Here is a 26,129-nt window from a genome sequence, read left to right on the forward strand (position 1 = left end):
CCCAGGTTTACATGGTGCCTTTTTAGCAGGACTCTCCTGTATGGGTCAGGTTCTTGGAAGAACCTCACACGGTGAGCCAGTTCAAGTCTCAGCTTGTTCTCCCTGCCCTTCAGGCCCCTGAACCTGAACCGTGGTACTTGCCACGGTTGCCTTCACACCGAAGTTAGGCAACTGGTCCCAATCTGATGGTGGAGGCTGAAGGACCGGCACCTAGCTGACCCTGAGAGCCTTCAGAGTGTACTAGTGTTTTCCATGAATTGATAACACACACACAAATAGCGTTTGCTATTTGTTCTGAAACAAAAGGATATGGACCTTTGGGCTCTTGCCTTGTTCTCCAATTTCACACTTAGATAAACACAATTCCTACTTCTTATTTTTTTTAAGTTTATTTATTTTTGAGAGAGAGAGAGAAAGAGAGAGCACACGCAAGCAGGGGAAGGGCAAATGAGAGAAGGAGACAGACAATCCCGGGCGGGCTCTGTGCTAACTGACACAGGGCTTGAATTCAGGTCGTGACCTGGGCCAGAGTCAAGAATCAGATGCTCTGAAAAAAAAAATTAAAAAAAAATAAAAAATAAAAAGGGGCGCCTGGGTGGCGCAGTCGGTTAAGCGTCCGACTTCAGCCAGGTCACGATCTCGCGGTCCGTGAGTTCGAGCCCCGCGTCAGGCTCTGGGCTGATGGCTCGGAGCCTGGAGCCCGTTTCCGATTCTGTGTCTCCCTCTCTCTCTGCCCCTCCCCCGTTCATGCTCTGTCTCTCTCTGTCCCAAAAGTAAATAAAAAACGTTGAAAAAAAAAAAAAATTAAAAAAAAAAAAAAAAAAAGAATCAGATGCTCAACCAACTAAGCCACCCAGGCGCCCTGCAAGTTCCTACTCTATTTTCAACTCTTGGTCACTGATTTTATTATAAACATCTCGCAGGCATTGTCCACTTACGAATCTTTCCCCCATAATTTTCCAAAGGACACCCTTGACTCCAGCCAAAGCTTGTAGAAGCAACGAAGTAAACTGATTTGTATTTGCTCTTAATGCAAATAAGCGAGTAAGTCCACATTAATGACCACTTTCTAAAACAACGCTTTAAGGCTGATTTGGGGCAGGTTACCTTGAGCTGGAAGTAAAATATGGGTCACCACTGTCATCACTGTACTTCTTTCTTGATTTTGCTATGATCGGCGTCTCCTGCTCAATGGTCTGCATATCTGAAGTCACGGAATGTGAAATACCACTGGAGAAAACAGAGAATAAAAGGGAGAGGAATTACATCAGTTCAGGAAGACACTTGTGCTCACCAAAGAATAAACGTTTCATACTTTCAACAAAAACGTTCGTGGGGTTAAAAACATGAGCAATAAAAACGGCATATATAGTTTTTGGCATAAGCCATATCGAAAAATACTGGGCCTTTGTGAGGACTGGAACTAATTACACAAGATGCAGTCACACATATTAGTTCTGTCTGCAGCATCCGCTTAACAATGAGTCAGGCCTATTTCCTTTTTGCTTTGACTCACTTTGGAACTTTTCATGCTAGGTTGACTACTAGAGAGGAGTAAAACAATTGAAGAAAGGAAGGAATCATGAGAAAATACTTTCCCAGTTGACGCCAATAAGGAAGATCCATGCGCCATTAGCAACGTTTAAATTCTGGAAGCCACGTACCTCCTGCAGTTTCCGAACCCCATGCCGAGTCTCTCTGACTCTATCTTTTTTTTGCCACTCATGTTCATCTTCTCGTCCTTCTTCATTTGAATCTCAAGATCCTTATAGGCTAATCGCAGTGATGAAACGCTGCCAGAAAACCAAAGGCTCCTTAATTTAGCTTTAATTCTGTGTTCTCAAGTTAAAACACTAAGTGAAATCAAACACGTCACTGATAATTTGAGCTTCGTGCTTCTTTCCGTAATTAACAACTATGAAGGCAAATTGGCTTTTTTTTTTCCCTAAAGGTCTTTTTTGAGTAGATGTTCAAGAAAATTTGAATGAGTTTACACCTGCTTTTTGGTTGCTGCTGACCCTACCTTACTGTTCTAGTTCATATCACCTATCGTCATATATTAATCATCACATCATCATATACTACCTGCCGCGTAATAACGTAATATATGCTAAGATTACGTCTACGTAGGACAATAAAAAGCAGAATTTCTTACTTGAGCTAATATTTATACTTTTGCATTACATAGCAAAAGTATGAGGTTAGTTGCATTGGTTTGCACATATTTTTGACTTTACAGGTAGTTAAATTAAGGGGCACCTGGGTGGCTCAGCCGGTTTAAGTGTCTGATTTCAGCTCAGGTCATGCTCTCACGGTCTGTGGGTTCGAGCCCCACGTCGGGCTCTGTGCTGACAGCTTGGAGGCTGGAGCCTGCTTCGGATTCTGTCTCTCTCTTTCTCTGCCCCTCCCCTGCTTGAGCTCTCTCTCTCTCTCTCTCTCTGTCTCTCAAATATAAATAAGCATTTTAAAAAACCAAATATATAAATTAAGATGGAGTTACTTAATTGCAAAAGATTCTTCAGAGGACCGCTATAGAATCAGGCTTCCAAGAGCACTCATTTCTTAGCCAACCTTCCTTCTGTGCTACTAGTCAGACACTAATCATCTGTTTATCAAATACCTGTTACAAATGACGTACCAAAGGGGTAAAAAGAGGTATCCAACACTGTCCCTTGCTCTCAGATTCCTCAAAACGTTACAAATACTTAATTTTTCATAAAGAAAACTATGCAATAACAAGAGTATTTTCTATTAGTAAGACGGCAACAAAACTTGGGGGCCCTGAAAGGTGATATACCCATGTTATCAGGAATTCTAAGCTATTATCTGTTTCATAAAATTGTGCAAGATCTCATGAATTTCTCATAAGAAAGGCACCGTGTAAATTCCATAATAATATAAATACATTTTCCTGTAGTAACAGGGAATGACAACTAAATTTCTTACTAGAAAAAAAAAAGAGTAAACAGAAAACAGAAAAAAAAAAATAACACTGCTGCTGTTTCCTTCCTTAGTCAGGATTTGTTTTGTTTTAATCTGGTAGTTTTGTTTTCTTTACCATTCTTCCTACAGAGCAGGGTCTGACCACGTCCCCAGTTTTATCACTCAGAAAATAAATGATACTCTTGCGTCAACTTTTTGGAGGAAGACCACAGATCTGCCGAAAACCACGAACGGATTAAACTGGAGCGGCAGATTCTTCTGGAGAAGATGAACGGCCGGGAAGAAAACGTTCCACTGGGAAGATGTGAGACGGGAGAGCTTTCCTCCTCAGCATCTGGCTGGGACCGAGGCTACCGCCACCAACAGCACCTGCTCTCCGACCTGGGCTTCCCGTAACGCGGGGACGGCAACGCCCACAGGACGAAGGAGTCAGGGCTCCGTGTTTCCCAGGCCCTGCTCAGGGGAGGCTCCCAAGACGCTCAGGCCAAGCAAGGGAAGGGGCTCCGGGGCTCTCTTCTCCCTCATCTTCCCACCCACCGTGCGCAGGCTCCTCTGAAGGTGGGCCCGGCACCGCCAGCAGGTGAGGACTAGGACAGACAGTTAGGGTTTCACAGGCTGAAGACAGAGAAAAATGCCGTTCCTTGACAGTTTACTCAACTGAAAATAACTCTATTTACAGCTGTTAAAAAATTAACTTGCAGAAAAATAACGCTGTTGCATCTTTAGGATAAGACACGTGTGCTTTCCCGGAGCTGGCGCAGCCCTGGCTTGGTGGGATGGGGCTGCGACGGGTCTGAGAGGGAGGACAGTGTCTTGGGCACAGTGGCGCGGCTGTCCTGAACACGGCCAGGAAGGCTGTCAAAGCAGGTTCCCAAATCAAATTCATAAACACCCATGGCCCGCATCTTCGCGTATACGCTATACTGAACCGTCCTAGTGAAAGATTCGAGTTAAGGCTGGTGTTGCCTCTAGCAATACGCTAATCTCCATCCACCCCCCCCCCCCCCCCCGCAGGGAGGGAGCAGGTGCTTCGTGTTCCGTGTCTTCTGTTCTGATCAGGCTCTAGATTGTACACGCTCCAGGAAAACCACGCATGAACAATCTGCACAGAGCCCACTCCCAAACACCAAGAGAAGCAGTCTAATCCTCAGGTTGGACCTTCCCCCCATTTTCAGGGTCAAGATCCCAGCTTAGAGAAATTACAGTGAAGTCTGTGACCACAGCTCAAAGCAAATTTTACATAAAGCATTTCAAACCACATTTAGCCTAACTACAGTTTAGTGCTGCCCCCTATGTTCTAGGAGTTAAATGACAATGAGAAACAACAACTTCCAATTCTCTGGGTTTACCAACTAGAACATCCCTTAGCAAGCTGCTAGCATGAATAACAACAAGAAATCACAGCGGGTTGAGCACTTACTCTGTACCAGGCACTGTTTGATGCACTTTAATAAACGTTAACTAAGTTAACCCTCAAAGCATTAAGCCTCGTAAAATAAGCATTATTATTTTCTTCATTATGCCGTCCATAGTGACTCAAGCCATAACAATAATAATAAATAAATAAAACAAAATAATAAATAAAATAAGCACACATAAGAACTAGGAACCCAAGCTGCCTTTCCTTTAGGTGTTGTGCTCACTCTGCTTTCTTCTCTCCTTATGATTTTTTTTATACCCAGCACATGCACTTTCCAGGCAGCCCCACTGCTCCTCTGTTTCCAACACAAACAAAAACCTCTCAAGACCCTTAAGTGTCTACTTAGAATTCTCTTGACTGGCTTCTTGGTTTCCAGTTTCTGCCCCAGTCTGTCTGTCCTAATCTCATCACCAAACTCACTTTCCAAAATACACCCCCTTCATCAACACGATTGGCCTGACTTCAAGGTACCCCACATTATCATTCCAATTTCACCAATCCAGGCAACTCCCCCCTCCCCAGCACCGAAAAAAATTAAATGGCATTTTGAAAGCAAATCTCAAGAGTTGTTTGATTAATAGCCTTATTCACTAAACACACACTACTATAACTAAATCAAACTCACATTGATTCTTCCTTAGGTGCCGCGCTGGCCAGAAGGTCTTCCTGTTCCTTCATTTTATCTACAGCTTGGGCTTGTTTTTCAATTTCATTAAAGCATGTATTCGCCAGTTTCTGGGCTCCCAAACTTCCTTTTTTGGCCCCAAGCTAGAAGATATAGAAGATGAGATTTGACCCACGCTGTTTGAAAGCTTCAGCTAACGGCTAACACTTCCTGGGGTCTGTTACCCACCAGGCACTGCAACCCACACTTCCTATTTGTTCTCTCGCTCAGTCCTCACAACCTGTGAAGTTGGCACTACTGTTATCCCCAGGTTAGATGAGGAACTCGAGTCTGGGGCAGGTTAACTGACTTGAACAAGATCACACAGCCAGTAAGATGACGGACATCAGGAATCACACCCTGGTGACAGCATCCCTTATTAGAAACGCAAACACGACAGAAACTCCCACAGGGCCTCTCCTGATTGTTTAGAATTCTGTCATTAGCAAAAGAAATGCTGTCAAACACTCATTCTAGAAAATCTTCACTACGTATAACATTCACCTCATGGAACAAAACCTAGGTTTTTATCAAAGCCCCATTTATGGGGCACTGGGGTGGCTCTTTCGGTTAAGGGTCTGACTCTTGACTTCGGCTCAGGTCATGATCTCATAGTCCTGAGATCGAGCCCCTCGTTGGGCTCTGCACTGGGCATGGAGCCTGCTTGGGATTCTCTCTCTTCCTCTCCCTCTGCCCCTCCCCAGCTCGTGTGCATGCACTCTCCCTCTCTTTTTCCAAAAAAAACCTCACATTTATTATTACAATATGGCTCAAAATAAATTTTAAAAAAGTGACAGGGGCACCTGGGTGGCTCAGTCGGTTAAGCATCCGACTTCAGTTCAGGTCGTGATCTCATGGTTCGTGGGTTCAAGCCCCACGTTGGGCTCTGCGATGACAGCTCAGAGCCTGGAGCGTGCTTTGAGCTCTGTGTCTCCCTCTCTCTCTGCCCTCCCCCACTGACGTTCTGTCTCTCTTTCTCAAAAATAAATAAACATTAAAAAAATTTTTTTAACGACAAAGGTGGCTTTCTTGACAACATAGGCTATTTTAAAGCCAAACTACCAGATATTTATATGCAATACTTACTCCTCTTTTAGCTTGATTTGGTTTCTTTTTTATGATAGAGGACACCTCTGTCAAAAAATAAAAAGTAGAAAGTCAGACCAATAGAAATACGCAATGTTTCTAATTCTAGCGTATTTTTCTTAAATTCTAACATATTGTACATATTATGTAAGAGACTGTAACATTTTCCACCTTAGTTGGTCACCCAGAACATTCAAGCACACGAGTGTATTGCAGATTAAGAGAGCTTTGTTCAAATGGAGTTTCTCGGCACTGCTAAGTAGGATCCAAGCTCACAGAAAACATTTTGTGCACACCACACTAGAGAGAAATGAGGAGCCTGGCCTTGCCCACCCCACCCCACCCCACTCATTGCTTTCTTCGGAGCATTTCTTAAATACATTAGAACAAACTCTCCTCTTAAGCTCTGCTCTTCAAAAACTTTTAGAATTAGTTTAAGATATAAAGTTAGCCAGGCATTATGCACACAACGGAAGCAGTGGTATGGTTTTTCACCCTGACTTGTATACAGATTTATCACATCAATCAATGAGAATTACAAAGCATTCCATTATTTGAGTAGCAAGGCTTTCTAAATTGCACAAAAACAGATGAGGCTTTAAGGTAAAGTTTCTTAAAAATCGTTTTCTGGGTAAGCTTTAATCATAGATTACACATTCTGTTTCTACAATTATGTTTAAGAGACCCAGTAAGAATAAAATTTTAACTTTTTTCTTACAAAGATGAGAATGTGCTTTAATAAGAAAAGACAGCATAGGGGCGCCTGGGTGGCTCAGTCGGTTGAGCAACCAACTTCGGCTCAGGTCATGATCTCGCGGTCTGTGAGTTCAAGCCCCGCGTCAGGCTCTGTGCTGACAGCTCAGAGCCTGGAGCCTGCTTCGGATTCTGTGTCTCCCTCTCTCTCTCTGCCCCTCCCCCATGCCTGCTCTGTCTCTGTGTCAGAAATAAACATTAAAAAAAATTTTTTAAAAATAAGAAAAGACAGCATAAAACCACACACAACTAAAGATTCAAATTTAGCCCTAACGAGACAATAACATCATTACGTGCCAAGTATGAAAAAGATATCTATGGGAGTTTTTCTTTCCATCACTTTCTTTTGGATCCATGTTAAAGCACTCACATAATCCGCTCCCAACCTCCTACGAGGCTATTAACTCGGGATGAAAATATCTGGAACATTTCTAATAGTTCAGCTATTTTTTCACCAAAGTACTTGCTTTCCAATTAATGCCATGCAATGTGTGCTCATTTCAGAGTATAATTCCCTGATGATGAAAAATTAAAGATCCTGGTGAAATCAGAAAGAGAAGAACACTCTAGGAGACGTCGCTCTGCCCTCTGCTCATGCTGGGAACGTAACCCAGTTCGACACAAATGAGCAAATCAACAGTTTCAGCAGCAAGCTCAGCCAGGGACACCACACCGGTTGCCGCCACTCACGGGCCTCAGGCTGGTCCTAAAGGGGAACGGCATTTTTGCTCGACAAAAATCTTATTAATAGATTAATAATCATGATGCCAGATTACTCTACACATTCTAGGCAGAATGGAAGGCCAGGATTCATCTTTCTCTCCTAATGAATCTCACTGTCTGAATCAGAATATGGAGTCGTAGGCATATTACCTAAAGCAGCCTTTGTTGGTGCGTTGAGACCTTCCACACTTGGTCCTTGTTCTGGTCCACCTGAAAGTTAAACATATTGATATCAATGCAGAAAATATACTCATTAAATGTGCTTTTGAATATACGACACATTCAACTTGCTCGGTACCACACGTGTGACCCAAGTTTGTTGATTATTGGTTTTCTTTTTAGCTCCCTAGTCTGTTTTACCATTACAAGAATTTTTTTTTAATTTTTTTACACTTATTTATTTATTTATTTTTGAGAGACAGAGAGAGACAGAGCACAAGCGGGGGATGGGCAGAGAGAGAAGGAGACACAGAATCTGAAGCAGGCTCCAGGCTCCGAGCTGTCAGCACAGAGCCCGACGCGGGGCTCGAACTCACGAACCACGAGATCATGACCTGAGCCAAAGTTGTGATGTTCAACTGACTGAGCCACCCAGGCGCCCCTATAACATTTTTTTAATGTTTATTTATGTACAGAGAGTAAGAGCATGCACCTGAGAGAGTCAGGGAGGGGCAGAGAGAGGGGGGTGGAGAGAGAAAGAATCCCAAGCAGGCTCCACGCTGTCAGCACAGAGCCTGACGCAGGACTTGAACTCACAAACCTTGAGATCGTGACCTGAGAGGAAATCAAGAGTCGGATGCTTAACTGACTGAGCCACCCAGGCGCCCCCAAGGGGAGGTGGAATTCTAAACAATAAAACCTTTTGGAGAAACTCTGCGGCTAAGAATGCAGAGTTTAAAATATTTACAAGAACAGAATCTTGTTCTGCATGTAGTTATCTCAGTTTCCTGTTAGCAAATCAAATGGAGACACCTGGACTCCAGAGGTCACAGGGACACCTCCAGGGCTCTGTATGCTTCAACCTCCAAAGGCCTCTTATGCTAACTAGTTGTAACAGTAACAATATTCAAATCGCCATCGGTACAACGCTCGCCTTGTCTCTGTGTTAGTCAGGAGAGTGTCGGGATTATTTTTTCTCCTCTGTCCTTTTGGACAATGACAAACCCGTCGATGGCTCAGGTAGATTCCTTCTCTTAAAAAACAATCCCCCTCTGGAGGGGCTCACAGCCCAGGGAAGGGACACACACGGACGTGGTAATTCCCAGAACCAGGCCGAGCTGCGCTAAGAGGGAGACCACACACAAATGTGGTCGTGACTGGGAGTGTCCGTGGGGTGGACACAGCCTCTCTGAGGACAGGCGTTCGCGCAGAGACTCCAGGAAGGAGGCGGCAACATGACAACCAGAGGACAGATTCCCACTGCAAGCAACAGGGCCGAAGGGCCAGTGCGGCTACAGGGCAGTGTGGGTCTAAGGAGTTGAATTGCTACGTGCCACTTAGAAAGGTGTCTGTCTTCTGGGAATGCAAGCTGGCGCAGCCACTCTGGAAAACGGTATGGAGGTTCCTCAAAAAACTAAAAACAGAACTACCCTACGACCCAGCAATCGCACTACCAGGCATTTATCCACGGGATACAGGGGTGCTGTTTCGAAGGGACACATGCACCCCAATGTTTATAGCAGCACTATCCACAACAGCCAAAGGATGGAAAGAGCCCAAATGGCCATCGATGGATGAATGGAGAAAGAAGATGTGGTGTATACACACACACACACACACACACACACACACACACACACACACACAATGGAGTATTACTCGGCTATCAAAAAGAATGAGATCTTGCCATTTGCAACTACGTGGATGGAACTGGAGGGTATTATGCTACGTGAAATGAGTCAGTCAGAGAAAGACAAATATCATATGACTTCACTCCTATGAGGACTTAAGAGACAAAACAGATGAACATAAGGGAAGGGAAACAAAAATAATGTAAGAACAGGGAGGGGGACAAAGCAGAAGAGACTCATAAATATGGAGAACCAACTGAGGGTTACGGGAGGCATTGTGGAAGGGGGTAGGGGCTCCATGGGGAAGGGGCACTAAGGAACCTACTCCTGAAACATTGTTGCACTAGATGCTAACTAATTTGGATGTAAATTTTAAAAAATAAAAAATTAAATTAAAAAAAAAAGAAAGGGGTCTGTCTTCTTACCAGACACTTAGGGTCACAGGCACAAAAAATGAAATGTGCCAAAACATCACAGACTGCAAATCAGACAAAACCCAGCCATGCCAGCGTCCTTTGCATACGAAGGGAACAAGCTTTTTGTGTATATATGAATTGCAAACGCTTATCACCTGTCTTTAAAGCATCTCTTCAGAACCGAAACGTTGCATTTGTGATAGATTCGTCAATCTCTTCCTTTCACGAGGCCTGAACATGCAGAGAAGGCTTCCCCGTTTCCGGTTCCGAGAGGACAGAAAACCTCCACCCGTTTTCTTGCAGCACCTTTATACTTTCATGATTTATATTTAAATCCTTGACCCGCCGGCATTTTGTTTGGTATAAAGAGTAAAGAAGGAATTCTACTTTACTGTAATATTTTACCCAAAATGCTAGACGCTTGTCCCAACTCATCCACTGTTCCCCAGAATGCAAAGCGTTCCCGTCCTGGTTCACTGACAGGTCTACTCCTAAGACCAGTCAAATCAAAAACCGGCGTCCTAAAATCTGCCGTTTGCTGCAATCTCAGACACTCCCACCCTGACACCTGCACTTCAGTGCAAACGAAGTGACTTTTCCTCACAGCAAGCTCCCTGCCCCACTCACAGAGACCTGAGTGACCACTCTCCCAGGACTCTCTTCTTGATAAGTATCAGTCACCCTCTCCAACCCTCCAGCAAAACCCTCGCCAGGAAGTTTCTCGAGTAAGCATCTCAGTCATCAAGCTGGTGGAGTGTTTGGTCTTGGCTACTTCACGAAGTTCTCTCAAGTTCCCCAAAGCAGCTCCGGGCTCAGCGTATGCGAGCCAGCCCTTCTGGCCACGCTCCAGGGTGCCCACGTAGCTGTCAAATGTCGCCTTGTTAATTTGCTCAAGCCTTCCGGCTAACAAAAGATGCTCAGTCTTAAACCAGAAAAGTTGACATCTTGATCCTTGTTATTCCTATCACATAAGTGATGTTTTTAAATGCAAGCAACTGACAGAAGTACAGGTACAATAAATACGATCCTATGATAAAGTCACCAAAGGTAAATCATTAGATAGCAACTATTCATAGAATCGGTTTTAAAATGGACATCTTGTTTTCTGACCGTAGAAGTAACAGAGACACATGACAAAAGTTCGGTCACATCAAAACTGTATCAAGTTGAAAGTAAAAGTAATTCATTCGGTAATTTTATTCTCTGGTTAACAATTTGCTATGTACCTTCCAGAATGTTTTCTGTGTGTATATGTTTTTGCTTCAGTGTTTTACAAAAATGAGATCATATTTCCGGTTGGGTAATATCTTTCCCCCCGACTATATAATGTACCATGGGCATCTTTCCTTCATTAAATACAAGGACCTTATTTTCTCTTTCCTTTTTTTTAAAAAAGATTTTATTTTTAGCAGCACCTGGGTGGCTCAGTCAGTAGAGCCACCGACTTTGGCTCGGGTCATGATCTCACGGCTCACGGGTTCGAGCCCCGCGTCGGGCTCTGTGCTGACAGCTCGGAGCCTGGAGCTCGCTTCGGATTCTGTGTCTCCCCCTCTCTCTGCCCCTAACCTGCTCACATTCTGTGTCTCTCTCAAAAATAAATAAACATTAAAAAAAATTTTTTTTTTAAAGATAAAAAATGATTTTATTTTTAACTAACGTCTACACCCAACGTGGGGCTCAAACTCACAACCCTGAGATCAAAAGTCACGTGCTCCACCAACTAAGCCAGCCGGGTGCCCCACAGGATCTTATTTTCTAATAGTTTCATAGCCATTGAACCAAAGGATAACATCACACGACAATTCTGAAGACTACCTTCATTATTAGCTGGAGTGGTCTCCACATTCCTTGGTGACGAAGAAGATGCTTCTGGCTGTGCTGATGTCCAGCCTGTGCCACTCACCTGAAGGTGAGAAAATTCACCAGTCAGCAAAGCAAGAAAAGAAAAAAAAAAAAAAATCAAAGCTAATAATGGAATGGTCACCTTCCAAGTACCTGGGTTGGCGGCAAGGAAAGATAATATTAAGACATGTCTATTCTTTTTTCTTTTTTTTATTTATTTATTTATTTTTTTTTAATTTTTTTTTTTTATATTTATTTATTTTTGAGACAGAGAGAGACAGAGCATGAATGGGGGAGGGTCAGAGAGAGGGAGACACAGAATCCGAAACAGGCTCCAGGCTCTGAGCTGTCAGCACAGAGCCCGACATGGGGCTCGAACTCACAAACTGTGAGATCATGACCTGAGCCGAAGTCGGCCGCTTAACCGACTGAGCCACCCAGGCGCCCCTCTTTTTTCTTTTTTTTAATTGAAGTATAATTAACGTACAGTATCACATTAGTTTCAGATATACAATATAAAGATTCAACAACTCCATACATTACTCAGGGTTCATCAAGATAAGTGTGCTCTTTGTCCCTCTTTACCTATTTCAACCCTTCCCCCACCCCCCCACCCATGCTTCCTTCTGGCAACCACCAGTCTGTTCTCTGTATTTAAGAGTCTGTTGTTTTATGTGTCTCTTTGGTTGGCTTCTTAAATTCCACATGTGAGTGAAATTACATCGGATTTGTCTTTCTCTGTCTGATTTATTTCACTTAGCATTATAGCCTTTAGGTCCGTCCATGTTGTTGCAAATGGCAAGAGCTCATTCTTTTTCGTGGCTGAGTAATATTCCTGTGTGTGTGTGTGTGTGTGTGTGTGTGTGTGTGTGTGTGTGTGTGAGAGAGAGAGAGAGAGAGAGAGAGAGAGAGAGAGAGAGATCTTCTTTATCTATTCATCTATGGTGGACATTTGGGCTGCTTCCAGAGTTTGGCTATTGTAAATAATACTGCAATAAACAGGGATATAGATCTTTTTGAATTAGTGTTTTCATTTTCTTGGGTAAATAGCCAGCAGTGGCATTACTGGATCATATGGTAATTCTATTTTAAATTTTTTCAGGAACTTCCATTCTGTTTTCCACAGTGGCTGCACCGATTTGCGTTCCCACCCATGGTACGCGAGGGTTCTTTTCTCCTCACGTCCCGTCCAACACTTGTTATTTCTTGTGCTTTTGATGTTAGCCATTCTGACAGGTGTAAGGTGATCGCTCACCGTGGTTTTGATTTGTGTTTCCCTGATGATGAGTCATGTGGAGCATCTTTTCCTGTGTGTTTGCCATCTGGATGTCTTCTTTGGGAAAATGCTTATTCAGGCCCTCTGCCCATTTTTTTAAAAAAAAATTTTAATGTTTATTTTTGACAGAGAGGGAGAGAGAGAGAGAGACAGAGCATGAGCAGGGAAGGGGCAGAGAGGGAGGGAGACACAGAATCTGAAGCAGGCTCCAGGCTCCGAGCTGTCAGCACAGAGCCCGACATGGGGCTCAAACTCACGAACTGCGAGATCATGACCTGAGCCGAAGTCGGACGTTCAACCGACTGAGCCACCCAGGCGCCCCTGAAAGCAGCATCTTAATGGTCCCTTCTCGTTATTCGTGGTAGTTATGTTTTTTTTTTTAATTTTTTTTTTGTTTTTGAGACAGAGAGAGACAGAGCATGAGTGGGGGAGGGACAGAGAGAGGGAGACACAGAATCTGAAGCAGGTTCCAAGCTCTGAGCTGTCAGCCCAGAGCTCAATGCAGAGCTCAAACTCACAGACCGCAAGATCATGACCTGAGCCGAAGCCAGACACTCGACCGACTGAGCCATCCAGGCGCCCCTCCTGGGCCCATTTTTTAATCAGATTATTTATTGTTTTCAGTGTTGAGTTGTACAAGTTCTTTACGTATTTTGGACATTAACCCGTTATCAGACATATCATTTGCAAATATGTTCTCCCATTCGGTAGGTTGCCTTGTCCTTTTCTTGATGGTTTCCTTCGCGACGCGGAAGCTTTTTATTTTGGTGTCGTCCCAAGAGTTTGACTTTGCTTCTGTTCCCCTTGCCTGAGGACGCATAGCTAGAAAAAGGCTTCCATGGCGGATGTCACAGAAATTACTGCCTATGTTTTCTTTTAGGAATTTAATGGTTTCAGGTCTTACATTTAGGTCTTTAATGTATTTTGAGTTGTTTCTTTTTGTGGACGGTGTAAGAAAGAGGCCCAGTTGCACTCTTTCGCACGTCGCTGTCCAGTCTTCCCATCACCGTTTGTTGAAGAGACTTTTTCCTCATCGTAGAGTCTTACCTCTTTTGTTGTAGATTAACTGACCATGTGAGTGTGGGGTTCTTTCTGGCTTCTCTATTCTTTCCATCGAACTGTGTGTCTATTTTTGCACCGACATCATACTGTTTTGATTACTACAGCTTTCTGGTGTATCTCGAAATCTGAGATTGTGATGCCTCCAGCTCTGTCTTTCCTTGTCAAGATTACTTTGGCTATTCAAGGTCTTTTGTGGTTCCACACAGATTTTAGGATTTTTTTGTTTCAGTTCCTTGAAAAATGGTGTCGAAAACACGTATATTCTTAAGTCTCTGTTTTAACACTCCAATTCCTTATTTTTCCTCCACCAGATTTTTATTTTGTGATAACTTCAGACTTGAAAAAAGGCTGCAAAGATAGTAGAGTTTCCATATACACTTCACCCACCTTCTCTGATGGTAAAGTACCCACGGCACGTCTGCCAAAACTAAGAATTATCACGGGGGGATCAATGATTTAGCTATCGTTATTAGCTAAACTCCAGACTTTATTCAGATTTCACCACTTTCCCACCCCCGTCTCTTTTCTGTTCCAGGATCCGTTCCAGGCTCCCATGCTGCATCGGTCGTGTCTCCTGAGTCTCCTCCGGTTTGTCACGGCTGCTCAGTCTTTCCTGGTTTTCCACGACCTTCGAGCTTCTGAAGGGTAGTGATTGGCTAGTTTGTAGAATATCCCTCAGTTCGGGTGTGTCCGATGTTTTCTCGTGCTTAGCCTCGTTTGGGGGAAGAATGAGACAGGGCTGAGGTACCCTTCTCACTGCCACACGTCAGCTTCCCTGAACGTGGGCGATGCGGACCCTGATCGCTTGGTTAAGGTGGTGACTGCCAGGCTTTTCTCTGATAAAGTCACTGTTTTCCGCTTCCCATTCCCTAGTTTTGGGAACAAGTCACCAAGTCTGGCCTGCACTCAAGGGGAGAGGGGGTGAAGCTCCATCTGTGGAGGGGCAGACTATCTACAGATATGACTGAATTTTTCTCTAAGAAAAATCATCCCTTCTCTCCACTTATTTATCCAATCATCTCATCATTATTAGTGGGGACTCGTGGATATTCGTTTCATTCTTTGGATTATAATCCGAACTGTCGTTATTTATTTTGTTGCTTGAATGATTCCAGTTTTGACCACTGGGACCTCTTTCCGGTTGGTTCCCGAGTCCTTTAGACATGCCCTCCCCTATCTGCCACCCGCTCCGTCCGCTTACTTTCCGACACTCCAGGGCACTCCAGGCTCCCCAGTGGCCCGGGCCCTAGAATCGGCCGTTTCTCTGAAGGTAGCCCCGGGTCCTCCTGGCAATTAGAAACCAAGATGTGGGTGCTGGGTGTGCTTGTGTACCGGAGCGTCCCTGTCTCTGGGCCCCTTGGTGGACAGAGGCGGGTGATACACATGTGTCTGTCTCTGCTGACCCATGTGTATACACTACCGGTCATCGTGCTCCACTGTGTGTGTGCATGCGTGAGTGTGCGTACAGAGACACGCTGAAATAAACGTGAGTTCACGTTAATGCTAATTCCACACGAATTCCCACACTAGGCACCAAACTGTTGTCTCCTCCTTCCAGCCTGTCACTTCTATTCCTAACACTTCTCGGCTACTAGTCCTGGACGTTCTAGATCTCGTTCTATATTAAACAAGAGGCACAGATCATGACAGAACACCTTATCTTTTCTTTTGTTTTCTGTTCTCTTCTTTTTTGAGAATTGTTTCTGGTAACTGTTAACTACGTCAATGAACGTATATGTGCACATCATGATAACAACAACAAAAAAAATCAAGGCTTAGCAATTTATACACCTTTCCACATTTTTACTTGGAAGTTGGTTACAGAACGGGTTAAGCAAACAATGCTCCCTCCCCAGTGGGGCTGGGAAGAGGCAGGGCAGTGAACAGACATCTGAGGCTCTGAGCCAGGGGTCCACCTACGTTTCCTCACGGGACCGCGCCGTAAATATTTTAGGCTTTGGAGGCCTCACGTCCCCTGACCTGAGAGATCTGGGGATTGTTCTTGGCTCCTGTCGGACCACAACGACAAAGATCATTATTCCGATAGCATTTACTGACGGTTCACCCTGTGCCAGCTCCTAACTCCTTGCATCTGTACTGACTTCATTGTTACAACAGCCTTGAGATACGGCATGCTCTATGGGCATGACTAAACAGGGACAATGAGGTTCAAACCCCTATCAAAATTTGGTTAAAAAGAAAAAACCTGTCTTCGTTCTTGGTCAGTTCCATAGCTGTGACCTGAATCATGGCAGACCACCAGTAGTAACAGCTCGGCCCCCCTGGAGCCTGGGCATGGGCCTGTAACTAAATTCTGGCCACTAGGATACGAATGGAAGTGATGTGCACTGCCTCCAGATTGTTTTAGTAAAAGGAGGGGGCACACGCTTCCCGAGATGCTTGCCCCCTTCCCATTGCTGCGAAAGGTCACGAGCTGGGGCAGACACTTTGGACTGTGAGATAGAAGCCAGTATGTGGAGAAGAGCAAAATAAATCCCTCGGTCAGTCCTGGACAGGCGACTTCCGAACTGCTGATGGAAATTCATTTCTATCTTGTGTGAAGTGACTTATTTCGGGGTTGTTTATCACAGCGGCTTAGCTTGGATCCTAAGTGAAACGTTTCAATATATGCCCTTTATAACTGTAAGAGTAAGCATACTTTAAAATCATATAAAGCAGACTACATACCTCAGGAGAAGCATGAGAGGCAAAGAAATCTTCCTCTTTTGGTGGAGAGGACACAGGCGGAACCACACAGCTATCAAGCCACAGCTGGAGCAAAAACAGAAAGTGTGTGCTGAGTCCTTCACCTGGCTTTAAAAGTTTTTCTTTAATACTCTCACTCCCTTTCCAGAGACCTGTTTGCTAATGATTGGTACTTCCCGTTATTATGCAATCAGTTAACAGGCCTACACGGGGCCCCTGAGCACATTTTAGTTATGTATCAACCCAGTAGCTTTTGCTTCCAAGCCTTGAGGATGTCAAGGACCAGATTCACAAGCCGTTTCTGAAAAGGAAAGACGGAGGGCTTAATATCCAAGTGCAGGCTCTAGAGTATCACCAATCCTCATTTTTAGTGGATTCCATATTTGCAAATTCACCTACCTGCCACAATTTATCTGTAACCCCCAAGTCAGGACTTAAGACACTTCTGCGGTCCTTCATAGACATGTGTGGATCAGTAAAGAAGGCAGGTCACCCCAAGGTGCATGTTCCCAGCTGAGGCTGAACAAGGTGACGCTCTGTCTCCTTGTTTCAGCTCTCAAACTGTAAGTAAGTGTCCTTTTTTGTGGTCGATTTAGCGACACATTTTTCACATTGTTGTGCTTTGTTGGTGATTTCATTGGTTAAAATGGCCCCCAAGCCCAGTGCCGAAGTCCTACCTTGTGTTCCTAAGCACAGGAAGGCTGTGATGTGCCTTATAGAGAAAACACAGAATGAGGTAAGCCCCACCCCCCACCCCCGGACATGAGTTACAGTGCTGTGGACAGTGAGTTCAATGTTAATGAGTCAATAATTATATATTAATGATATATTAAATATTATATCTATATATAGATATATATAGATATATCTATAGATATATATATTATATAGATATATATATCAATATACTATTAATTATTATATATTTAATTGCATATTAATAATATATTCAGCCTGGCTGGCTCGGCCTGCTTAAGCATCCTACTCTTGATTTCGGCTTGGGTCATGATCTCAAGGTTCGTGGGTTCGAGCCCTGCATCGAGCTCTGTGCTGACAGTGCGGAACCTGCTTGGGATTTCCTCTCTCTCTCTCTGCCCCTCCTACTCCCTCTCTCTCTCAGAATAAATAAACTTAATTTTTTTTAATTTAAAAATTTAATAATATATTCAATAAGGTGTCCTTAAATAGTATCACATGTAAAATAAGGTTATGTACTGATCAGCTGATGGGAATGTTGTGACCAGACACTCACAGGAACCTAGCCCTCTATCTCTCCTAGGAGTGATGTTTCCACATTTACTAATTCAGTGCATCACTTCCGTGAACCTCAAGAATCAACTACACATGGTTTCCTTGCAAGAGAATCCAGCTAGAAGGTTTTACTGTTTGGGATAGGTAACACCACTTTAAAAATTTTTTTTTTTTTTTTTTTTTTTTTTTACTGCTTTTATTTATTTATGAGAGAGACAGAGAGACAGAGTACGAGTGGGGGAGGAGCACAGAGAGAGAGAGACACACACACACACACACACACAGAATCTGAAGCAGGCTCCAGGCCCTGAGATGTCAACTCAGAGCCCAATATGGGGCTTGAACCCATGAACCGCGAGATCATGACCAGAGCTGAAGTCAGACACTTAACCAACTGAGCCACCCAGGTGCCCCTAAATTCTCTTTTTTACATTTCTATTCACTTTTGAGAGACAGACAGAGACAGAGTACAAGCGGGGGAGGGGCAGAGAGAGAGGAAGACTCAGAATCCGAAGCGGGCTCCAGGCTCCGAGCCGTCAGCACAGAGCCCGACGCGAGACCCGAACCCACGAACTGTCAGATCATGACCTGAGCCGAAGTCGGACGCTCAAATGACTGAGCCACCCAGGAGCCCCCAAAACCACTTTTTGTACCGAAACGAATGTTCATCTGCCGGAGGCGATCCAACCCACCCGTGACTTACATCAGTGCCATGCTTCCGCGTTGCCTGGGAGGCCAGCGACTTGATTCTCTCCCGATAGAGCTGAGCAGCGCGACTGTTGTACTTGGCATTGGTGTCATTGGTGGCACAGCCGTGTTGATGGAAAAAGGAAGACTACAGAGGAAAATGCGTGAATTAATAGCAATGCGGCATTAAATGTCACCTGTGGCTGAAAATATTACTTCATGTTATGAAGGAGTTTTTGGATAATACTAGTGGAAACAAAAGTAATTAAACCACATAATTTACAAAAAGAGTTCGTACTACCTAATTTAAAGTCAACTCCTCCTTGTAAAAGGGAATGCTTTCCACGCATTCAACATTGGTATTTTTGTGTAACCGGGCATGAGACTCGGTACAAAATGACAAAGCTGTGGCCCTTCATTTCTCCATCAACCCACTTTGGTCATTCTGAATTATTCTGTTATTTGGGGGGACGCTTTCCACTCTGGACTACTTTTAGCTCATGAGAAATTCATTTCAGTTTGAATTCCTCTAACTTGGAATTTCTGACAAATTGGTTAACAGGGGCCACGCCAACCATCACCTTGTCTAGTGCTGTTTCTTCGTGAACAGAAACCACAGCATAAGCACGAGATAAGATAAATGTTTCAACAGTTAGAGGAAACTGTTTCCAACCACCTCATAAGGGTCGGAATTCATATCTCAATGAAAGCAGGCATTCTAGAAACCTGTATGAGCAATCCTTGTATTGACCCAACTGGATTCATCAGATATACTGGGTTTGTAAATGAAGTTTAACATATTTGAGGCTCCTTATTTAGGTTTGTAAGGGAGGGTAAAGAGATCCGCTCTTTTAAAACTGTAAGTTAATTGGACACTTAAGAAGTTATGTTTTACGCAGAAGTTACTAAGAAAGGGCATCTCCTTTGTCTTGTTCGGTACTGTATCTCAGCACCCAGCCCAGAGTTTTGTGTTTACGAGGCATTTAAAAGATTTGGGGATAAACAAGTTACCAGGGCCATCCGCTCCCAGGCCCGTCTCGTCCTGGCTACTCAATAGGGCCTCCCAAACTCATACATGCAAATACCCAACCTCCCTCCCGGCTTATAGCGAGAAGGGAGACAGCAGGTCTGCGATGAACTTACTGCGTGAGCATTTCCTCCAACTTGCATGCATCGCAGCTGAAACCAAGACCAGTTCGAGTCCAGCTCAGTAGATCTAAATGGGGAGAATGTTCTCAAATGTTAACACGTTCTTCCCCCAGAACGGAGCCACCAAAGTTTTGGGAAGCAAGAGTTCCCTTGATTTTCAGCATCCTGAAGCCTTCTAGGTCTGTGTTAACAGTGACAGGGGATGTGCTGGGCCTGCAGAGCCTGTGATAGTGATGCAAACAGCTCCCGGCCCCTCTCATCCTTCCTGGCAGCCATGTTTCCGATGGCCCAGCCACACGCTCCCCGCCACGCGTGACCACAGGTGGGCCGCCCCAGGCCAGGAGCGCTTCCGCTGCACCAGACAGCGCCTCATCTGGGGCTCAGGGACAAGACGAGCTTCCCGGGCCGTTGGAACAACTATGACTCCTCGCCTCCCATTCTCAGTGGCTTATGATCTAAAAATCGGTAACGTCTCTCTGCTCAAAACAGATGTGCTCTTCTGATTTTTCAGATCAGCTATGCATTTGTCCAGTCCGACCTCTAACGGGAGCCTCGGGGACGCTCACAGTCTCATCAGCAAGCAGAAGGGACCTAACCGACACCACCGCCATCAGGGAAGGGAGAAAACTCAGGATTTAGTGCTCCTGACGCGAAAGCTGGAAGGGCCTTCTCCCCTACCACACCTCGTGCTTTACTTCTCTGCAACCTGAGACCAAATCCAGGCAAGGTAAAGGCAATAACCGTATTTCCCAACAATAACAATTCGCCGAGCGATCACTGTAAAGCAAGGTGTGATATTCCAACAATGTTAGAAGCCTTTGCGTTAAATCCATAGGTAAGAGCAAAAAGCAAGGCTGTCCCATATGCGACAGCTTGTCCCCCACTAACTGTAAAGGAATGTGGACGTTTCTGAATGGGTGTAGGTAGAGTACCTTTACAAAATAGGAAGGTAAAAAGAAAAGACGCCTCTTTTCCTTTTATACTGCCCTCCCGTTTGCCAATTTCTATGCCTGTTTGTATCGCTTATTAGCCTTTGTAAACGTTAGAATGTTATTTTGAAGCCAATAGCTACCCTAAAATAATAACACTGATACATATCATTACTTGCACCTGTAACAAATCCACTTCGTGTCAATACATACAAAGCAAAATTTAATCTACCCTTTATAAGCAGCAGGTTTCCCAAAGACAAAAATAAAATCTTTCAGAATTTGATGACCAGGCAATGTGACTGCATGATATACCTTGTTCTGAAATCCTTTTTCTGATGGATCTTAGCCACATGTTCACGACTCTGCATCAGACGGAGTCAGGGACCACCCCCATCCCACGCTGTCAGAGCATGGCAGTTAACAGCACAGCCTCTGGAGACAGACTGAGACAGAACAAAGCTCAACTCTGCCATGGCTAGCTGGATGACCTCGGAGAAGTTACTTAGCTTCTCTGTGCCCGCTTTCCTCATGTGCAAAGCAGTGATAATTATAGTATCATCTGTCTCACTCTTGTAGAAACCAAACAAGCTAATATCTGGAAAGTGCCTGGCTCGCGGTAAATCCCACACGGCTAAAATTCTCACCATCGCCATCACCATGGTCATGTTAACCCTGTCACGCTGTGTCAGGTCAGAAGCAGCGAGCTCCAGAGGACAGGAATGTCCCACGTTTTTCTGCCACACTCCTACAACAGGCACATAACAGGTACCTGAATTTGGGCTGACTTAATTAGGTCCTAAAACTGAGGCTGCAAGTACTTGGATTTGCTAATCAGCCTCAACTTTTGGTCTTAAACTATCTTAAAAAAAAAAAACAAAAACAAAAAACGGGGCGGTTCCGCCATTTAAGGGTCCAACTTCAGCTCAGGTCGTGATCTCACGGTTCGGTTCGTGAGTTTGAGTCCCAACTGGGCTCTGTGCTGACAGTGTGGAGCCTATTTCAGATCCTCTGTCTCCCTCTTTCTCGGCCCCTCTCTGGCTCGTGCTCGCTCGCTCGCTCTCTCTCTTTCTCCAAATATTACTCTATATATTCCTTAGAAAAAAAGATTAAAACGAATTGTTCCTGAACTGGGTTGTGGAGCCTGAAACTAGTCAACCTTTAGAGGAAACTTAATTGCTCACGAGTGCCCATTCCTACACGAGGAGCTGACTTCACTGTAGGTGATTTCTTCCCTCCAATATAGATTGAGAGACACGAAAGGTAATTGACAGTCTGTGACAGTGCTAAGAAAAAAGTAAAGCAGAGGCAGTAAGAAAAATGGAAGAATCAGTGACACTTTAACAAAGTGGCTCCTGTTAACAGCCAAGTCAATGAGAAAAGAGGTTTCCCACAACCTCTATAATCCTTACATGAGTCCAGTATAACCTCCCCAAAACTGCATGAATTAGCTTCCCTAGTGGCTGCCAGAGTCAGTAAGCAGCACATTTAAATAGATTTTAGAAATCAGAAGGAATCTCACCAAATAAACATGACAAAGTTATCATGTAATCAAAAATTTTCAATGGAATTTCATCCATCCAGCACCGTTAATCTAGACTTTGGCTCACAGACAAGCCCGGGAACAGCTTCAGGAGCCGCCTGTTTCTAACCGGCTTGGCTGCTTGACTGAAGGCCACGCAAGGCGTTGCCTTCCTACAAGAACATCACAAACGTTTCTCCTCCGGCATCCGCTGGGCGGGCACACACATGACTCAGACCTGATCGCTGGCGGCATCCGCTGGGGACTCACCATGTGCCAGGCTTTATGTGGGTTCATCCGCTTTCTTCTCCCAAAGCCTCTACGGTGACTCCCCAGCTTCTCATCCCCACGTTCAAGGGAAGGAAACAGAGACACCGAGAGGGAAGCAGCACACCCAGAAACAGTCGGGGTGGTGCTGGGCTTCAGCCCCCAGCAGCCAGGCACAGTGCCCTCTCTCCTCACGCCTGCCCAGCACCGCCTGGCCAATGTCTGTGGGCACCTTCTGCGCCCGGGGCCCAGGTCGGCCTTCCTATGTTCGCCCCTCAAGGTCTCAGCAGTTAAGCACAGGCTCTTGGCCTGGCAGTCAAGATCCTCCACAATGTCCCCCAAATCTTCCCCTTGAAATCCTATGTCTCTTCATTTTCCTCTGCCTAGACAAATTAGCTACTAGGGGCCCCCCGGGTGGCTCAGTCAGTTAAACATGCGACTCTTGGTTTCAGCTCAGGTCATGATCTCCAGGCTCGTGAGTTCAAGCCCTGCATCGGGCTCTGTGTTGACAACAAGGAACCTGCTTGGGATTCTCTCTCTCCCTCTCTCTAGTCCTCCTGCGCTCTCTCTCTCTCTCTCACAATAAATAAATTTTTTTAAAAAGGTGGTTACTTGGGGCGCCTGGTGGCTCAGTCGGTTGGGCGTCTGACTTCAGCTCAGGTCATGATCTCGCGGTCCGTGAATTCGAGCCCCGCGTCAGGCTCTGTGCTGACAGCTCAGAGCCTGGAGCCTGTTTCAGATTCTGTTGTCTCCCTCTCTCTCTGACCTTCCCCCGTTCATGCTCTGTCTCTCTCTGTCTCAAAAATGAATAAATGTTTAAAAAAAAAAAAAAAGTAGTTACTAAACAGTTCACTTTTTCCAGCCTGTATACTTTTTAAAAACATTTATTTATTTATTTATTTATTTATTTATTTATTATTTATTTATTTATTTATTTATTTAGAGGGAGAGAGAGCATGCGTGCATGTGTAAGCCAGGGAGGGGCGGGGGGGGGGGTGGGCCGGGGGCGGGGAGAGAATCCAAGCAGGGTTTGGATGCTGGGTTCGATCTCACAGCCCTGAGATCATGACCTGAGCCAATATCAAGAGTCAGTAGCTCAACCAACTGAGCCACCCAGGCGCCCCCTACCTTTTCTCAAAGCCTGACTGCCGACCTCCTTTCCCCTGCCTTGTTTCCATGATCAAAATCTCACCAAAACTTCGAAATTCATTGCAAATGTTACCACCTCGTGGTCAACCTGGACTGACTTCCCACCCGGAAGTAGATGCAGTGCTGTTTTCATGTCCTATGGGGCACTTTACAGTCTATCTTTTTGTTTCTTTTTTTTTTTTTAATTTTACTTTTTTAGTGTTTATTTACTTTTGAAGGAGAGAGAAATACAGTGTGAGCGGCGGACGGGCAGAGAGAGAGGGAGACACAGACTCCGTAGGGCTCGAACCCCCAACCCGTGAGAGCCAGTTAAGCATCCTACTTCCACTCAGGTCACAGTCTCACGGGTTGAGATTGTGTAGGGGCCACCCAGGCCACCCAGTCTATCTTCTTATTCATGCTGTACTGAAGCCTGTCCCTACCCTCCTACTGGATTCCATTCACCTTTCACAAGCTCATGAAATACTTAACAGTGAACCTGAGAGGAAACAGAGCTGGAGGGAGAGGAGCACAGGGAGGCGCAGATGCCCCAGGAGCTGAGGCCCGGAGTTCAAGCCCCGGGAGGTGGTGGGCAGGGGCCAACACAGTTACATCCTCTGCAGTCAGCTCCAAGGCAGCTGGCCATTTCCGTGGATGCCTAACCCGCCCTTCCCTTTTTGGTTGGCAGAAGTTCATAGGTTTTTTCCTTTGTAAAATTGTTGACTTGAAATTCTACTTAAAAAACAAAACACCCAAAAACCTCCATTTAAGTAAACATTCCACCCATGCCAAAGTGTTCATCTGTTCGTGACTGGGAGGTGGGACTGTTGGGGGGGGGGGGGCGGTGCGTGCGTCTGGCAGGGGAAGAGGCTGTAGAGGGGCAAGGGATTCTAGAGGAAGGACTTTTCACTTGCTTTGTGAACTTTGGGACTGCTCGGGTTTTTTTTTTTTTTTTTTCCCAATGACCTAGTGTTTGTAATTTCTTCCCACCAAGAAAAAATTTTAAGGAGCAAACCTCCGCCTCGTAAAAACAAAAACCCTGCTGAGTACTCTCACCTTCCTTGACTTCCTCTTGCCCAAATCCTAGACTGCTGCCCTCCGGTTGCACAGGACTTTTTGACAGTTGTTTCTGAATCATTTATAAACATTGCGATTCACAGTTGTATTTATCTGACTTTTAAAAGGCTGGTCATTAAACCTACAGCAGCCCAGACAGACCCTGCTGTGTAGCCTCATTATGATCTGGGTCAGTCCTCCCCTCACCAGGGAACACGTCAGAAGACCGCCTGATTGCCTGGAATGGTTTATACTGGAGGTGTGCTTTGCTGGAGAGGCAAAGGGAGGGCCGGATTATGAGGGCGGGACTTGGCACAGAGGAAGAGGGACAGAACACAGTGAAGACAGAAAGGAAGACCAATGGAGTCCAGACTTCGTGAGCTCTGGGCAGAGCAGCTCACCTTATGGTAACCAGTAACAACCAATCCGGGGGCTGGGGGGGTGGGGGGGTGGGGGGGAGGTGGAGAGGAGGGAAGTACCCTAAAAAGAAACCTGCCCGGGCAAGTAAATCCCTCAACATTTAAAGAAAAGGACAAGAACAGGACAGTGTATTCAAAATATTCTGGGAGCAGCATCTAAGACAAAGAGACGAGAAACGGATAGATACTCTGAAACCAGGAAGAACACAAAAGAACTCCCTTTTCTAAGTAATTGCCTACGGAGTTATGTGGCTATAAATATTTAGCCCATCAGCCTCTACAAACTGATTTCCGGAAAAAAGAACTCACGAAAGTACATCAGAATGTTTTTTTTTTTTTAAGTGAATATATTTTTAAAAGAAAATTATATTATTTTTACTATGTAGTTTTTGTGCCATCATAGAAAATGTCTCATTGCAAATAATAATCGATTTATCTTATAGGAACCAATGTTCTTCATAGTAATAGTATTATATCGATATTCCTTAAGTCATAAGGAATGGAGGGGGGTTGCTGACGAGCAAGCCTCGCTCAGTTCCAAGTGCTGAGCCTGCCTGGGGATCCTTTTATTATTTCAGATTATTTTATTTCACACAAGGGCACTTCAGCCTCCCACCGGACTGTGGGGCTGTGTCCAAGGGGGCCACACGCAAAAGCCCCATCTAGGCTGCAACCAGACTGTCCAGAGTAGAAGATATGTACTCCCCAGAGCGAGCCAATGGCACCCCACGTCTGCAGATTAAAAAAAAAAAAAAGACTTTCTTTTTACAAGCACTTGAAATTGCCACTCAAATTCCCAACACAATCATTCACTCAGGCTTCGTGAGGTCAGCGGCCCTGGGAGCCAGAGCTGTAGGCCTGTGCTATAACGAGCCTTCTCGCCTTTTTCAATCTTTATTTCTGAGAGAGAGAGAGAGAGACAGAGCATGAGTGGGGAGGGGCACAGAGAGAGGGAGACACAGAACGGGAAGCAGGCTCCAGGCTCCGAGCTGTCAGCACAGAGCTCGACGCGGGGCTCGAACTCACAACCAGGAGATCAT

General features: G+C 44.9%; 1 protein-coding gene across 1 annotated transcript in view; it reads right to left on the bottom strand.

Moving 5' to 3' along the window:
- ARFGAP3 (ADP ribosylation factor GTPase activating protein 3) overlaps positions 1 to 26,129 on the bottom strand; it is a 54,552-nt gene that overhangs the window by 21,454 nt on the left and 6,969 nt on the right. Inside the window, exons 3-11 of the mRNA XM_042948025.1 lie at positions 19,763 to 19,835; positions 18,636 to 18,767; positions 16,664 to 16,747; positions 11,611 to 11,698; positions 7,740 to 7,799; positions 6,114 to 6,160; positions 4,989 to 5,131; positions 1,665 to 1,793; positions 1,108 to 1,230 (exon numbers count right to left, since the gene is read on the bottom strand). Of these exons, the coding sequence (XP_042803959.1) occupies positions 1,108 to 1,230; positions 1,665 to 1,793; positions 4,989 to 5,131; positions 6,114 to 6,160; positions 7,740 to 7,799; positions 11,611 to 11,698; positions 16,664 to 16,747; positions 18,636 to 18,767; positions 19,763 to 19,835 (879 nt within the window). The remainder of the gene's footprint in view (positions 1 to 1,107; positions 1,231 to 1,664; positions 1,794 to 4,988; positions 5,132 to 6,113; positions 6,161 to 7,739; positions 7,800 to 11,610; positions 11,699 to 16,663; positions 16,748 to 18,635; positions 18,768 to 19,762; positions 19,836 to 26,129) is intronic.

Source organism: Panthera leo, chromosome B4 (genome assembly GCF_018350215.1).
Source record: "Panthera leo isolate Ple1 chromosome B4, P.leo_Ple1_pat1.1, whole genome shotgun sequence".
NCBI classification, from domain to species: domain Eukaryota; kingdom Metazoa; phylum Chordata; class Mammalia; order Carnivora; family Felidae; genus Panthera; species Panthera leo.